This window comes from Taudactylus pleione, unplaced genomic scaffold, assembly GCF_031769625.1.
Source record: "Taudactylus pleione unplaced genomic scaffold, aTauple2 ptg001353l, whole genome shotgun sequence".
Classification (NCBI taxonomy): Eukaryota; Metazoa; Chordata; class Amphibia; order Anura; family Myobatrachidae; genus Taudactylus; species Taudactylus pleione.
The window spans coordinates 75,324-93,382 of record NW_028285753.1 but is presented as its reverse complement, the minus strand read 5'-3'; the positions used below and the strand labels follow the sequence as shown (position 1 = coordinate 93,382).

General features: G+C 47.1%; 1 protein-coding gene across 1 annotated transcript in view; it reads right to left on the bottom strand.

The window, feature by feature from the left end:
* GGA1 (golgi associated, gamma adaptin ear containing, ARF binding protein 1) overlaps nucleotides 1-18,059 on the bottom strand; it is a 103,746-nt gene that overhangs the window by 16,082 nt on the left and 69,605 nt on the right. Inside the window, exons 8-9 of the mRNA XM_088463392.1 lie at nucleotides 1,878-1,939; nucleotides 30-184 (exon numbers count right to left, since the gene is read on the bottom strand). Of these exons, the coding sequence (XP_088319518.1) occupies nucleotides 30-184; nucleotides 1,878-1,939 (217 nt within the window). The remainder of the gene's footprint in view (nucleotides 1-29; nucleotides 185-1,877; nucleotides 1,940-18,059) is intronic.

The following is an 18,059-nucleotide window of genomic DNA, read 5'->3' as shown; positions in this document are numbered from 1 at the left end:
AACAGTGTCTGCATTGGCTGTAACCTCACCATCGGACGTGTAATGTGGAGGCTGGTAGTGATTGCTGTAGCAGGGTCTTTCCAAGTAGATCCAGCTCATCCAATGCTCTGGATGTCTGGGGAGCAGCCTGTGAGAGGGAAGAATCCCCTTTTTCATTTGAAGAATCAGCGTTTGTTTCTGAAGACTAAGGAAAGATCAGTGGTTAGTGAGAAATGAGATTAAACCTAGCATTCAATACCTTCCTAGTTATAAGGAAAGTAACACAATCACCCCAGATAGCTGCTAAAATTGACTGAAATGTTAGCAAATATTAAGGGGTAATGCGTATGGCAGGACAATAGGACACACAGGATCACTTACTGAATGATCCATTTAGCAGAAATCAAAGCCACAGCCCTTATAATTCCACTCCAATCATTACCTGAAGGCACATCGGATTTTACTTGCAACGAAAACAATACTTGGGAGAGATGTTACCATGAGATAACCTGCACTCAAACTGCAGCCTATGAACAGAGAAGGATGATGAAGATGAGTGACCAGATACTACAGGCCACATGGCACGTTTATATACTTGGAGGGCTCTGTGGATTTCATTGTGATACATCATTGCTGGCCATTGTTGTTGCCTACAGCTGAGAGACTGATCAGTTCTGAGAGGTGCTGGTGATATTAGACATGCATGAAAAATCCTGGTAATACAGGAGTACATGTTTGTAGCTGGGGTTGTACATATTTCCATGTATTCTATCAAAGCCAAGTATTAATCTGTGTATCTATTGTAATCTACCTTGTAAAACATAAGATGTGTGAACAGTGAAACCAGCACAATGTCAGCAGCTAGAAACTGTTGTTTTGTGGTTGTTTTTATTGCCAATCAGCACTGACCCAACCCTCAGCCAGAAGCTCTTGGTTATTGGCTGGTTATTGCAGTTCAGCACTGACCCAACCCTCAGCCAGAAGCTCTTGGTTCTTGGCTGTTTATTGCCGTTCAGCACTGACCCAACCCTCAGCCAGAAGCTCTTGGTTATTGGCTGGTTATTGCCGTTCAGCACTGACCCAACCCTCAGCCAGAAGCTCTTGGTTCTTGGCTGTTTATTGCCATTGAACACAGACCCAACCCTCAGCCAGAAGCTCTTGGTTCTTGGCTGTTTATTGCCATTGAACACTGACCCAACCTTCAGCCAGAAGCTCTTGGTTCTTGGCTGTTTATTGCCGTTGAACACTGACCCAACCCACAGCCAGAAGCTCTTGGTTCTTGGCTGTTTATTGCTATTCAGCACTGACCCAACCCTCAGCCAGAAGCTCTTGGTTCTTGGCTGTTTATTGCTGTTCAGCACTGACCCAACCCGCAGCCAGAAGCTCTTGGTTCTTGGCTGTTTATTGCCATTGAACACTGACCCAACCCTCAGCCAGAAGCTCTTGGTTCTTGGCTGTTTATTGCTGTTCAGCACTGACCCAACCCGCAGCCAGAAGCTCTTGGTTCTTGGCTGTTTATTGCTATTCAGCACTGACCCAACCCGCAGCCAGAAGCTCTTGGTTCTTGGCTGTTTATTGCTGTTCAGCACTGACGCCACCCTCATCCAGAAGATCTTGGTTCTTGACTGTTTATTGCTGTTCAGCACTAACCCAACCCTCAGCCAGAAGCACTTGATTATTGGCTGTTTATTGCCGTGCAGCACTGACCCAACTGTCATCCAGAAGATTTTGGTTCTTGGCTGTTTATTGCCATTCAGCACTGACCCAACCCTCAGGCAGAAGCGCTTGATTATTGCCGTATATCATTAACCTAACCCCCACAGTCAGAAGCTGTAAGTTCTTGGATGTTTACTGCCGTACAGCACTGACCCAACCCTCAGCCAGAAGCTGTTAATTACCTGGAAACTGTTCCACGATGAAGACTCTAAAGGCTGTGCAGCAGAGACAGGGTCATTTAAACCTAAAATAAGATTGTGAAAGAAGATCACAAAAGATATTGGCACATATATAATGCTATTTTGAAAATAACAATTCCATCACATTATTTAAAGGGCTTATTTCACTTTCGCATTGTGACAACATTGCAGATTCCCAGCACAGATTTCAGAAACTGCACATGAAGTCCAAAACAAACCAGTACAGGACCCATATCTCAGCCACCACGGAAAATATGAGATATGGTAAGAACTTACCTTTGTTATCTCTATTTCTACGAAGTCCATAGGGTTCCACAGGATACCTTGGGGTATAGGTGTGACGTCAGTCATCGGGCACCATAGAGTTAAGCTTCCAGCCTCCCAGGATGCACTAGGGTCCCCCTCCTATACCCCGCCCCCGAGCCAAGGCACCTCAGTTAGTTACCAAGCCATAGGCCGGAGGAGGAGAAGGAAGAGAGAGAAAGAAGATCTGGATACACACAAGAATCACACTCTCACCAGAGGGAGACGGAAAAACCGGTGACCAGAACAAAGCCCATCTGCAACACAGGTGCGACAGGGCGGGAGTCCTGTGGAACCCTATGGACTTCGTAGAAATAGAGATAACAAAGGTAAGTTCTTACCATATCTCATATTTTCTACTTCAGGGTCCATAGGGTATCCACAGGATACCTTGGGGATGTCCCAAAGCAGTATCCTTTAAGGGTGGGGACGCTCCTGTGCTGAAAGGAGAATCCGCCACCCGAAGGAAGCATCCTGAGAGGCGAAGGTGTCAAACCTGTAATACCTCACGAAGGTATGGACAGAGGACCACGTAGCAGTCTTGCAGATCTGAACTGCAGAGGCACCACGTCGAGCTGCCCACGAAGGACCCACAGACCTAGTGGAATGAGCCTTCAAAGAAGGAGGAACCGGCAGACCTTCATGAAGATAAGCTTCAGAAATAGCCATACGGATCCAGGCTGCCAAAGTTTGCTTTGAAGCAGGCCAACCCTTTTTACAGAAGCCATAGAGGACAAACAAGGCGTCCGACTTCCTAAACGAAGAAGTGCGGTCAACATAAGTCCTTAAGGCCCGCACAACATCCAAAGTGGCCTCACTCACTGAAAGTCCAGGTGAGTTAAAGGCCGGAACAACTATTTCCTCGTTAACATGAAACTGGGAAACAACTTTGGGAAGAAATTCAGGCCGAGTGCGGAGCACTGCCCTGTTCCCATGAAAAATCAAGAAAGAGCCCCTAAATCAGAAACACGTCTGGCCGAAGCAATGGCCAGAAGGAAAACAGTCTTAGCTGTTAGCCATTTAAGATCCACTGAGCACAGTGGTTCAAACGGCGGTCCCTGGAGAGCCCTCAGGACCACAGCCAAATCCCAAGGCGCCACAGGTGGAACAAAGGGCGGCTGAATGCGGAGAACACCTTGCATAAAGGTGCGCACATCCGGGATTGTAGCAATCCTACGGTGAAACCAGACAGACAGGGCCGAAACCTGTACCTTCAAAGAAGCAAGGCGAAGCCCATGATCTAGTCCCGCTTGTAGGAAGGCGAGTATCCGAGACAGACGAAACTCCCGCGGTGCATAACCTCTCGGTCGACACCACTGGAAGAACGTATGCCACACGCGATGGTATATCCTCGCGGAAGACGGTTTCCGAACTCGTAACATGGTACGCACTACAGAGCTGGAAAACACCCTGGACCTCAACATGGCTGTCTCAACAGCCACGCCGTCAAAGACACCCGAGTCAGGTCCGGGTGAAGACAAGGACCCTGCGACAGAAGGTCCGGTCATAGCGGCAACCGCAGAGGACTGTCCACGGACAGACCCTGAAGGTCTGAGAACCAGTGCCGTCTGGGCCACGCGGGAGCTATCAACAGGAGCGTCCCTCCTTCCTGTTTGAATTTCCGGATTACCCGTGGAAGAAGGGAAACCGGAGGAAACAGGTAAGCGAACCGGAACGTCCACCGGACGGACAGAGCATCCACCAGAGACGCCTCTTCGTCTCTTGTGCGAGACCCGTACACCGGCAACTTGTTGTTGTGCCGGGACGCCATGAGGTCGATCTCTGGAAGACCCCACTTGTCCACCAGTAGTTGAAAAACGTCCGGGTGCAGGGACCATTCCCCCGGATGAACGTCCTGGCGACTGAGAAAGTCCGCCTCCCAATTTAGCACTCCCGGGATGAAGACCGCTGATATGGCCGGAAGATTGCGCTCCGCCCATACAAGGATCTGAGACACCTCTACGAGAGCCGCCCGACTTCGGGTTCCTCCTTGCCGGTTTATGTAGGCCACGGTGGTAGCGTTGTCCGACTGGACCTGCACTGGGCGACCCTGGAGAACCCGATGTGCCTGCTGGAGGGCATTGAAGACCGCACGGAGTTCCAAGATATTTATTGGAAGTTCCGCTTCTGTCGGAGTCCACCTGCCCTGGAACAAGTGTGGACCCGAAACTGCTCCCCAGCCCCGAAGACTGGCGTCCGTTGTCAACAGGACCCAATTTGGTACCCAGAACGGACGTCCCTTGCTGAGATGGGTCGTCTGCAACCACTAGGCAAGAGACAGGCGAACCTCCAGGGTGAGCACTATCGTCTGGGACTTTAGAGACTGAGGCAGCCCGTTCCACTTGGACAGGATCAGGTGCTGCAGAGGTCTGGAGTGAAACTGGGCATATTCCACCATGTCGAACACCGACACCATGGAGCCCAGTAACCTCATCGCCGAGCGTAGAGACACCCGGCGGCTGTGCAGATAACTGCGCACCCTCGACTGTAAAGCAGAGATCTTTTCCCCCGTCACAAAGATCCTTTTGCTGTCCCGAGTCCAATAAGGCTCCGAGGTGCAGAATCCGCCGAGACGGGATTAGAGTGGACTTCAGCCAGTTTATTAACCAGCCGTGCAGTTGCAGTAGCGCAATGGTCAGGTCCAAGTGGCGCAGAAGGAGCTCCGGAGATCCTGCCACTAATAAAAGGTCGTCCAAGTACGGCACCATGCGGACTCCCTGCAGCCGCAGAGAAGCCGCCATGACCGCCATCACCTTGGTGAACATACGCAGTGCTGTCGCCAGGCCAAAAGGCAACGCCCGAAACTGAAAGTGGTCGCTGCGGATTGCAAACCTGAGGAACTGTTGATGGCGCAAAAGATTAGGGACATACAGGTAAGCGTCCTGTATGTCCAATGACACCATGTAGTCCCCAGGTTCCAGCGCCAGAATGATGGACCGTAGGGTCTCCATCCGAAACTTCGGCACCCGCAAAGACTTGTTGAGAGCTTTGAGGTTGAGAATCGGACGATACGACCCATTGGGTTTCTGCACCAAAAAGAGATTGGAATAGAAACCCTGGCCCCTCTGGGAGAATGGAACAGGCACTATAGCTCCAGCCTGGAGCATAGTGTGCAAGACCTTCCGCAGCTCCATGGCCTTGTTCCGGTCTGATGGCAGACCCGTGGTGAAAAATCGAGTCGGGGGGTCTGTGCCGGAAAGAGAGGGCGTACCCGTGGGAGACCACCTCGAGAACCCAAGTGTCTGTCGTGGTGACCGACCAACACCGGGCGAACTGCAGCAGGCAGCCTCCCACTTTGGGATCCCCCAAAGGGAGGCCCGGACCGTCAGGCCGCAGGCTTGTCATCTGGCTTAGGGGCCGGACGTCTGGTACTCCATGCCTGCTTCCGGGGCTTGGCCGATTTCTTGGGACCAGCCTGTTGGGGAAAAGACTGTGGTTTGGGCCTGCCCTGGGCCTTATAAGACCGAAAGGACGATGGTCCTGAACCAGAAGGAACAGCGGCCGACGGGAGACATGCCGATTTGGCTGCCGCCAGGATGGCCACAATCTTGTCCAGATCTGGACCGAAGAAAACTTCTCCGTTAAAGGGCAACGCCTCCAAACCCTTTTTGGAATCAGCGTCCGCCTTCCAGGATTGCAACCACAAGGTGCGACGAGCAGCCACCGCTGCCGAAGAAATTCGAGACACCAGGGTACTAATGTCTAAGGCCGCCTCGTTGATATAAGTGGCCGAATCACGGAGATTACCAATCAACTCCGCCTGTTCAGCCGGAATCGAAGGACGCCTCCAACGAATCCGCCCAGCGCTCCATAGCTCTGGCAACCCAGCAAATGGCCATAGCCGGCCGCGCTGACCCCCCCCGCAAGGGAATAAGCGGACTTCAGGCAGATCTCCACCTTGCGGTCCGTAGCATCATTAAGGGAGGACATGGATGGCATTGGTAATGTGGCACTACGGACAAGACGTGTCACATGAGAATCCACCTGTGGAGGGGATTCCCACTTAGCAAAATAATTATCCGTGAACGGATAAGCCACCGCCAGGCGCCTCTGCGGCTGGTATCGCTTGCCAGGCTGTTTCCACGCCTCCTCTAAATGGTCCACCAACTGACCCGAAAGAGGAAAGACTGTGGCGTCACCCTTCACATCCTTAAAAAAGGCATACTTGGATTTAGCCGCTGGGGGAACTTCGTCCTCAATCACCAAGGCTGTGCGGACTGCCCGAATAAGTCCAGGAATATACACCTTGGACCTAGCGTCTGCGTCCTTAGTATGGAGAGGTTCCTGATCGTAAGGATCCAGAATCTCCCCATCATCAGACGTCCCTTCGTCATCCTCATAAGGAGCCGACAGAGACGCCACCGGCCGTTTATGTGGCCGCATCACAGGCTCCCCCTGCAAAACATCCGACAAGTGCTGTACAGAACTCGTCAGGGGGTTAACCCACGCCGGCTCCTGAGAAACCGGGAGAGGGGAAATAGGGAGACTGCGGGGTACCACCAATTGTCTTGGGAAAACCTGCATGGGTGACGACACCACTGATTGCTGGGACAAACCCATCTGCGTAAACGCGGGCTGCGGAGCTAAGTGGCCCACTAAGGTTGTAAGCGCCTGAGCGAAACAAGCCCAGGGCGGCTCCTGTACCGGTGCTGTAACCGTAATAGGCCGCGCCATTGACAAACACTGCCGGCAGAGGCCCTCCACGCTACCCTCCCCCTCCTTTAAAGGTACTTTACACGTAGTACACTGTAGCCGGAGAGGAAATTCACTTTCAGACATAATGGTACAAAGTATGTGACCCCTCTTACCAATTGTTTTTTAAAAAGGCGAGAGACCACCCTGCAGCACCGCACCGCAAGGGCTTAGCAGAAAGAAAAGGGACAGTAATAAAGCTGACAGTCAGAAATAGAAGGTACAAGCAGCAGCGCTAGCACAGTCACATACAATGCAAAGAAAATCAATTCCTGCACTAACCAGCGCTGATAAATCAACTACACAGACACAGAGTCTGGTAGGACACAGCGCTGCTTACACAGACCTGACCACAAGCGGAGGAGAGGTATGCGGGGGGACCTAGACCACGATGCCTCCATCCAGGCTTCCAGCAGCGTTCACCATGCGTTCTGGAAGATGGCCGCCGAGGAGCAGAGAGGAGGCTGGCCTGGGGGAGGAGCGCTGCCACAGGGCCAGTCGGCGTGTTGCAGAGAGGGCTGTGTGCAGCGGGGGAGGCGCCGGCTGTGAGACAGGGAAGGCGTGCTCCCCTGGCATGCATTTAACCCCCGGGATGCCGCAGCGCTACCGCTCTGCTGCGGTCCGCTGTCCCAGGGGGGTAGTGGAAGCGCAGGTTATATACCTGGCTCCACGCTGCAGCCAGTCCCCAGGGAGCCCCCTGCCTGGGGACTCTGGACCATGTAACAGCGGGGACCCACCGCGGGACCCCGCTGCTTACCTTGCTGTCCCCCTTGATTCCGGCCATGGTCCGGAACATCTGGGGTCACCGCTAGCTGTGACATCAGATGCTCACCAGCATCCCCGGATCGGTACCGGCGGGGGTGTAGGGAAGACAGCATGGACGTCAGGACTGACTGTCCATGCTGTACATCCAGATGTGCAGCCACAGCTGCATGATGAAAACTTCAGGGGCTCTTCTTAGCCCCCACTCCAACAGGTGCACCCGACTCCGGCCGGGCATCAAACTAAACTGAGGTGCCTTGGCTCGGGGGCGGGGTATAGGAGGGGGACCCTAGTGCATCCTGGGAGGCTGGAAGCTTAACTCTATGGTGCCCGATGACTGACGTCACACCTATACCCCAAGGTATCCTGTGGATACCCTATGGACCCTGAAGTAGAAAGGTTTTAGTACCACATGGGTGAAAAAAATAAAATAAAAGTCCATGTAAAGTTGTAAGAAATATAAAAAATGGTAAACAAATATATAAAAGTGTATACTTGTACAGCCATAGCCAAAAGTTTTGAGAATGACAAAAGTATTGGTTTTCACAAAGTTTGCTGCTTAAGTTTTTTTTTAGACCTTTTTGTCAGATGTTACTATGGTATACTGAAGTAACATTACAAGCATTTCATAAGTGTCAGATGTTACTATGGTATACTGAAGTAACATTACAAGCATTTCATAAGTGTCAGATGTTACTATGGTATACTGAAGTAACATTACAAGCATTTCATAAGTGTCAGATGTTACTATGGTATACTGAAGTAACATTACAAGCATTTCATAAGTGTCAGATGTTACTATGGTATACTGAAGTAACATTACAAGCATTTCATAAGTGTCAGATGTTACTATGGTATACTGAAGTAACATTACAAGCATTTCATAAGTGTCAGATGTTACTATGGTATACTGAAGTAACATTACAAGCATTTCATAAGTGTCAAAGGTTTTTATTGACAATTACATTAAATTTATGCAAAGAGTCAATACTTGCAGTGTTGACCCTTCTTTTTCAAGACCTCTGCAATTCGCCCTGGCATGCTGTCAAACAACTTCCGAGCTACATACTGAATGATGGCCACCCATTCTTGCCTAATCAAAGCTTGGAGTTTGTCAGAATTTGTGGGTTTTTGTTTGTCCACCCGCCTCTTGAGGATTGACCACAAATTCTCAATGGGATTAAGGTCTGGGGAGTTTCCTGGCCATGGACCCAAAATTTTGATGTTTTGTTCCCCAAGCCACTTAGTTATCACTTTTGCCTTATGGCAAGGTGCTCCATCATGCTGGAAAAGGCAATGTTCCTCACCAAACTGTTCTTGGATGGTTGGGAGAAGTTGCTCTTGGAGGATGTTTTGGTACCATTCTTTATTCATGGCTGTGTTCTTAGGCATAATTGGGAGTGATCCCACTCCCTTGGCTGAGAAGCAACCCCACACATGAATGGTCTCAGGATGCTTTACTGTTGGCAGGACATAAGACTGATGGTAGCACTCACCTTTCCTTCTCCGGACAAGCATTTTTCCAGATGCCCCAAACAATCTGAAAGGGGATTCGTCAGAGAAAATAACTTTACCCCAGTCCTCAGCAGTCCAATCCCTGTACATTTTGCAGAATATCAGTCTGTCCCTGATGTTTTTCTTGGAGAGAAGTGGCTTCTTTGCTGCCCTTCTTGACACCTGGCCATCCTCCAAAAGTCTTCGCGCCTCACTGTGCGTGAAGATGCACTCGCACCTGCCTGCTGCCATTCCTGAGCAAGCTCTGCACTGGTGGTTCCCCGATTCCGCAGCTGAATCAACTTTAGGAGACGGTCCTGGCGCTTGCTGGACGTTCTTGGGCTCCCTGAAGCCTTCTTCACAACTACTGAACCTCTTTCCTTGAAGTTCTTGATGTTCGATAAATGGTTAATTTAGGTGCAATCTTATTAGCAGGTTTTTAAAAAAACATTTGACCTCAAAATCTTTACTGAGACCAGATGGTATTAATGTTTTAAAAATCTTGGCAGCAGCTCCAAAAATGGCCGCAGCTAGCGGTGGAGACATTGTATACAATTGGACATACCAGAGTACTTGCTTTCCCATCTACTACAAGCTATCGGAAACAATGGAAAGACGTCAACGGAGCGCATAAGGATTAGAAACACGGACCACGACTTCTGACTCCACCGGAAGCAAGGTGGACAAGAAGAAGATCAAAAGGTTCCATAACTCCGGATTGGGTTGGGACTATTGAAGGGTATGGAACAGCGGGAATGGATTACTTTCATTATTGTCTTTTGCTCTTACCGTTTAGTGGATCTGTGTCTGGCATTAGGTATTGCACTTGTATAATTGGATCTACTGGGAGCGGTATATATATCAGCCCCATTATTGAGTCTCCTCATACCTTAAGATAAAAGATACCAATTAGTATCAAAACGCGTTGGTGGAGAACATTTGGGACACTTGGACATTACCTGGTGGTTCAGCAAAATCTCCTGGGGATGCCTGGAGATTATGAACTCATGCTTTTTTGTCTACTTGTTACTGTAGACATAATGAACCGGTGAGAGTCCATCTTTTACCTATGTACTGTGTGGATATTTTAACTATGTGTATAGAGTAAACACCATTACACTATCTGGAGTTCTTTCGTTTTCAGTGTGTTCTGGGAGATCCGGTGTTTTACTTGGAAGAGGAGTGTAAACTGATTTGGGACAGAATTCTGCTACTGTCCTCTCCATTATACGTGAATTTGTCTACTCATAATAGTAGACCACCATCTCTGGTACGAGTCTTTCAACACATGGCTTAACTGATTGAATGTTATGTATATGACATATTTACACTATGGGATATTCTTCCCCTATGTTTTGAGTTTTCTATAGAGTTACCACATTGGATAAGAGTGGATGACCCTAACATTGACTTTGGCATAAACAATCTTGCTTGAATGATTTGGGTTATAGCGCCTGAGGACCTAGTGGTAAACAATTCCTTTATATATACATTACCTGTCATTTCTAGCATAGTGTGGCAGAGTCAGGTCTCTGTCTGTATGTACATAATCATGTACAGGTCTAATATATTTATGTACTACTCAACAGCTATCTACCTCTTGTATTACTGTAAAATAATGTCCGTATTTTAAAGCAGAATTTTAATAAATTTAAAGTTTTAAGTACAAATAAAATAGCATATTGTGCATCATTACATTCAGACAAAAGATGCACAGACACAAGCTTACTGTATTATGCTGGCTCAATGTGACACAGCCTAAAGTGATTTTCTCAGCATTGGAAGTGATCTACTGTTATACTGGACATTGGATGCAGAAACCAGCATCATTTTATGCTGTGGTGAAATTGTAGTTTGTGTTCAAGCATGCTTTATAGTTCCCATATCCTGGATAATTTTATCGATGGTCTGTTCATTTGGATTGGGTACAGGATCCTGACGGTCAGTACGCCGATGGTCAGAATGTAGACAGATTTTTGTAAGTATTATAACGCTTACCCCACCCCTCCTGCAGCCTAACCATAACTCTACCATACCGCAGCCTAACCATAACCCTACCCTCCTGCAGCCTAATCATAACCCTACCCTCCTGCAGCCTAACCATAACCCTACCATACCGCAGCCTAACCATAACCCTACCCTCCTGCAGGATAACCATAACCCTACCCTCCTGCAGCCTAATTCTAACCCTCTCGCAGCCTAACCCTCCCCTCCCTGAGCCCAACCCTAACCCTCCCATCCCAAAGCCTTACCCTGATCTCCCCATCCTACAGCCTAACCCTCCAGCCCTACAGCCTAACCCTACCATTCCAAAGCCTAGCCCTAACCCTTCCCCAAGTGCCTAACCCACCCCTCTCACAGCCCAACACTAACCCTCTCACAGCCCAACACTAACCCTCTCACAGCACAACACTAACCCTCTTTTACAGCCTAATCCTAACCCTCTCACAGCCCAACACTAACCCTCTCACAGCCCAACACTAACCCTCTCACAGCCCAACCCTAACCCTCTCACAGCCCAACCCTAACCCTCTCACAGCCCAACCCTAACCCTCTCACAGCCCAACCCTAACCCTCTCACAGCCCAACACTAAACCTCTCACAGCCCAACACTAACCCTCTCACAGCCGAACCCTAACTCTCCCTGAGCCCAACCCTAACACTCTCACAGCCCAACCCTAACCCTCTCACAGCCCAACACTAACCCTCTCACAGCCCAACACTAACCCTCTCACAGCCCAACACTAACCCTCTCACAGCCCAACACTAACCCTCTCACAGCCCAACACTAACCCTCTCATAGCCCAACACTAACCTTCTCACAGCCCAACACTAACCCTCTCACAGCCCAACACTAACCCTCTCACAGCTCAACACTAACCCTCTCATAGCCCAACACTAACCCTCTCACAGCCCAACACTAACCCTCTCACAGCACAACACTAACCCTCTCACAGCCCAACACTAACCCTCTCACAGCCCAACACTAACCCTCTCACAGCCCAACCCTAACCCTCTCACAGCCCAACCCTAACCCTCCCATCCCAAAGCCTAACCCTGATCTTCCCGTCCTACAGCCCAAGCCTAACCCTACAATTTTTAAGCATAGCCCTAACCCTTCCCCTAGTGACTAACCCTAACCCTCCTGTCCTGCAGCCTAACCCTCCCCCTAACCTCCCCCCTGCAGTCTAACCCTCCCCCTAGTGCATAACCCTAACAATCCTGTCCTGCAGCCTAACCCTCCCCCTAACCTCCCCTCATGCAGCCTAACCCTCCCCCCTGCAGTCTAACCCTCCCCCTAGTGCATAACCCTGGCCCTCCCCCTAACCTCCCCTCATGCAGCCTAACCCTCCCCCCCGCAGCCTAACCCTCCCCCTAGTGCATAACCCTGACCCTCCCCCTAACCTCCCCTCATGCAGCCTAACGCTTCCCCCTCCCCCTAGTGCCTAACCCTGACCCTCCCCCTGACCCTAATATTTACCTCTGCAATCTGTCGGGATTCTGACAGTCAGAAAGGCAACGAAAATCTCATTCATTTATACTTGCTTTGCTGCACTAAAGGTTTAGCAATGTTACAGTGTATTACTCTATAAACAAGGATATAAGGCTCTAACAAACACAATCTGACAAAGGAACTTCTGGCACTGGAGGAATGAAGTAGTGAGAAGTCAAATGGGAGTTTTTATTTGCGTTTAATTCTTTCCTTCAAGTCTTATGGGGACAGTGGATGCAATCAGGGCCGGCTCTAGGCATGTTACACCTGAGTGGCCGCTCAAGGGCGCCATCCTTTGTGGGCGCGCCGACTCCAGTCTGTCCACCCCGCTGATTTACATACACACAGTGAGTCAGTCTGTGACAATCACTGAGTGACAGACTCCGCCCTTATCTGCAGCACTGAGCAGCCCGGGTGGCGCCGTGACGTCACACGCTGTTGTCCCTGCCTGCGCATTCATCTGCATTGACTGCATGCTCTGCTCTCTGGCGGGGTCAAGACAGTGCGGTGGTGGCCGGGACCTGCGAGGGTGAGGATTCAGGCAGGAGGAGGCAGTGGCGGGTCAGTGATCGCCGCCCCCCCTGCACATAGCTAAACTGATGCTGCAGACTGAAGTGGAGCTTCGAGGCACCTGACTTGCCGGAGTGGACAGACAACCCCTACCGCAGCGCTATTCATTTACTGTGCCGTGTGAGCGGCCCACAGGTGTACCGCCAAAGTAGAGGAGCAGCAGAGCCATGCCCGCCAGCCAGTGTGCGTGTAGCTGCAAGAGCAATGCCACGACGGTGACAGGAGCCGACGGAGGAATGAGAAAGAGCGAAAAGTAAAGGGAATTCTTCTACCTTACTGGCAGTTTCATTTTACAACTGGGCTTAGTATCCTTTTATGTATTTATATATGTGTGGGCATGTACTGTATGTATTTATATATGTGTGGGCATGTACTGTATGTATTTATATATGTGTGGGCATGTACTGTATGTATTTATATATGTGTGGGCATGTACTGTATGTATTTATATATGTGTGGGCATGTACTGTATGTATTTATATATGTGTGGGCATGTACTGTATGTATTTATATATGTGTGGGCATGTACTGTATGTATTTATATATGTGTGGGCATATATGTATTTATATATGTGTGGGCATATATGTATTTATATATGTGTGGGCATATATGTATTTATATATGTGTGGGCATGTACTGTATGTATTTATATATGTGTGGGCATGTACTGTATGTATTTATATATGTGTGGGCATGTACTGTATGTATTTATATATGTGTGGGCATGTACTGTATGTATTTATATATGTGTGGGCATATATGTATTTATATATGTGTGGGCATATATGTATTTATATATGTGTGGGCATGTACTGTATGTATTTATATATGTGTGGGCATGTACTGTATGTATTTATATATGTGTGGGCTTATATGTATTTATATATGTGTGGGCATGTACTGTATGTATTTATATATGTGTGGGCATGTACTGTATGTATTTATATATGTGTGGGCTTATATGTATTTATATATGTGTGGGCATGTACTGTATGTATTTATATATGTGTGGGCATGTACTGTATGTATTTATATATGTGTGGGCATGTACTGTATGTATTTATATATGTGTGGGCATATATGTATTTATATATGTGTGGGCATGTACTGTATTTATATATGTGTGGGCATATATGTATTTTTATATGTGTGGGCTTATATGTATTTATATATGTGTGGGCTTATATGTATTTATATATGTGTGGGCATGTACTGTATGTATTTATATATGTGTGGGCATGTACTGTATTTATATATGTGTGGGCATGTACTGTATGTATTTATATATGTGTGGGCATGTACTGTATGTATTTATATATGTGTGGGCATATATGTATTTATATATGTGTGGGCTTATATGTATTTATATATGTGTGGGCATGTACTGTATGTATTTATATATGTGTGGGCATATATGTATTTATATATGTGTGGGCATGTACTGTATGTATTTATATATGTGTGGGCATATATGTATTTATATATGTGTGGGCATGTACTGTATGTATTTATATATGTGTGGGCATGTACTGTATGTATTTATATATGTGTGGGCATGTACTGTATTTATATATGTGTGGGCATATATGTATTTTTATATGTGTGGGCTTATATGTATTTATATATGTGTGGGCTTATATGTATTTATATATGTGTGGGCTTATATGTATTTATATATGTGTGGGCTTATATGTATTTATATATGTGTGGGCATGTACTGTATGTATTTATATATGTGTGGGCATGTACTGTATTTATATATGTGTGGGCATGTACTGTATGTATTTATATATGTGTGGGCATGTACTGTATGTATTTATATATGTGTGGGCATATATGTATTTATATATGTGTGGGCTTATATGTATTTATATATGTGTGGGCATGTACTGTATGTATTTATATATGTGTGGGCTTATATGTATTTATATATGTGTGGGCATGTACTGTATGTATTTATATATGTGTGGGCATGTACTGTATGTATTTATATATGTGTGGGCATATATGTATTTATATATGTGTGGGCATGTACTGTATGTATTTATATATGTGTGGGCATGTACTGTATTTATATATGTGTGGGCATGTACTGTATGTATTTATATATGTGTGGGCATGTACTGTATTTATATATGTGTGGGCATGTACTGTATGTATTTATATATGTGTGGGCATGTACTGTATGTATTTATAGATGTGTGGGCATGTACTGTATGTATTTATATATGTGTGGGCATGTACTGTATGTATTTATATATGTGTGGGCATATATGTATTTATATATGTGTGGGCATGTACTGTATGTATTTATAGATGTGTGGGCATGTACTGTATGTATTTATATATGTGTGGGCATGTACTGTATGTATTTATATATGTGTGGGCATACATGGAGATGTTTATAAGAAACCACTGCAGAATTTAATAACCCCAGCTGCAGTGCCAGGGGTAGTCCATTCTATGGAGCTCATTTTTCAACAGTACTTTGGTCAAAAAAGTAGCCCCCATAACTTTCTGGGGCTTGGTTCAGATAGATAACGTAATGTTTAGTATATGGGGAACGCTTCTCATATTTTTCAGAAAAGGGAACAAAAGGATCACTCTCTATTAACTGTCGCATGCACAATCCTATGGCCGCGCACGCGCAATAAGAATGCCACTCCAGTTCCCCGTGCCACCATGACAGCCAGTTTAAGGCTAGTAAGTGCAAAGGCTTCTGACCACCTTGTGCTGTAGGGCTGAGGCCTGTAACAAGATTGGGACTGATCTCTGCTTTGTTCATTCCATGTCATCAGTTGCGCTAGAACAGGCTAGGCGTGGTTCATTGGGGCTCTCTCTATTTGGACTACAATTTAAGAAAAAGTGGTGAATTGGGTGTGCAGGGCCCAAAAAAGTTGAGACTGAAAATTAGAGGGGTATGACTAAAACTGGGAGAAGTAATTAGTAGAGGGGAGAAGTCTGGATTAATTCGTAAACTACCCCCCCTAAAAGAAAAGTCTAGATCCTCCCCTGGGAGGAGGTGAAGTGAACCACGGTGCAGCATGAGGACTTGGGCTGGGGGAGATGGGAACTGCAGCTGCAATAAGTAAGTAAGTGCTGACAGGTGCCTGAACTTCCACCTGGAGTGGGACTGAATTTTAGTTTATTGGTAAGTGTGAAACAGAGTATTGTAGAGTGGGGAAGGAGGAACACTGGGGTTGCAGGGGCTGAGTGAGTCTGGGGTGGGGGGATTAACAGTGGCTGAGGGAGGTCCTGGTGGAGCACTGTGTTTGCAGTGAGCAGGGGCTGAGACTGGGGGGCTGTGGGAGTGCTGGCTGAGGAGCACTTTTCGCAGTCAGTGGCTGGCTGGAGTCTGAGTCTGTGGGGGGCTGTGAGGGGGCTGGCTGAGGAGCACTGTGACTGCAGTGAGAGGGCGCTCACGCTGGACTGGGGACTGAACAGTGGCTGAAGGGGGCTGGCTGAGGAGCACTGTGACTGCAGTGAGAGGGCGCTCACGCTGGACTGGGGACTGAACAGTGGCTGAAGGGGGCTGGCTGAGGAGCACTGTGACTGCAGTGAGAGGGCGCTCACGCTGGACTGGGGACTGAACAGTGGCTGAAGGGGGCTGGCTGAGGAGCACTGTGACTGCAGTGAGAGGGCGCTCACGCTGGACTGGGGACTGAACACTGGCTGAAGGGGGCTGGCTGAGGAGCACTGTGACTTCAAAGTCAATGATGGGGACTGTACTCAAAAATACACTTGCTATCTACCAACAATTATTATGAAGTCTATTCTGGTGTGATGTATACTGTATATTAAAGGTTGGCGTTACCCTTTGAGCTGTAAGAAAAAATAAAAGGTTGGGATAAAAGAAATTAGGAAGGGGTTTCAAATAAATGTGTAATGTGCAAAAGTCCACTGATGTAGAATGTAAAAGTGATTTAATGTAATGCTGTGTAAGGGGAAATATAGATTTGACCATTATAGAGAAAACATTCAGATTAAAATATGCTCCACGAACTGCAAGGAATATATACAATTAGAGGACAATGGGGTTTTTTTATAAATTTTTTTTGTGTGGGAGCATTCATTGCATTAATGTGTGTTTTATTTAATTTGCCTGTGGGGGTATACATTTAATCAATGTGTGTGTGTTTTTTTTTAATTGTCCTGTTGAGTACAATGTGTGTGTTTTTACCCTGTGGGGACCAATGTCGGGGTTAATATATGGTGCTTTTTTATCATCATGTGGGGGCAAAGGAGCAGGGCCCTCTTACCTCTTGTCTGTCTGTTACTACCTAGTTTTGTTCTATTGCTACCATTTGTAAAGCGTAACGGAACATGCTGAGCTATATAAAGAAACTGTTAATAAATAAATAATAAAATATAGTTCTGTTTTTTGAGTAACCTGTGAGGACCAATGTGTCTTAATTTTATAATAAATGGCATGGTAACGTTTTGCTCAAATTGACTCCTTTGTATTTTTTTTGTATCTCTCCTGTTATTTCTTTAATTAAAAAACAGTAAATATTTGTTTTCAGCTGACAAAGAAATATAAATATATGTACATATTTATATATGGATCAAGTGTGTGTGGGCGGGCGAGCTCGAGTAGGGGGGGGGGGCGCTCCATCTATTTCTCGCACAGTGTGCTGGTTGGTCTGGAGCCGGCCCTGGATACAATGGAGTACATTAAATTGACCACTGTCAATTTACCAACTAAAGCACAAGCTCCTCTCCCTCTAAGACCCCATTTGATGACTGTGAACTTCAGTATTTACTAACAAAGCCCCAATGGATAGAACCAGTATAAGATGTAGAGAAGAAAAACAATTTCTCCAACTGTAACAACAAAGCTAAGAATGAA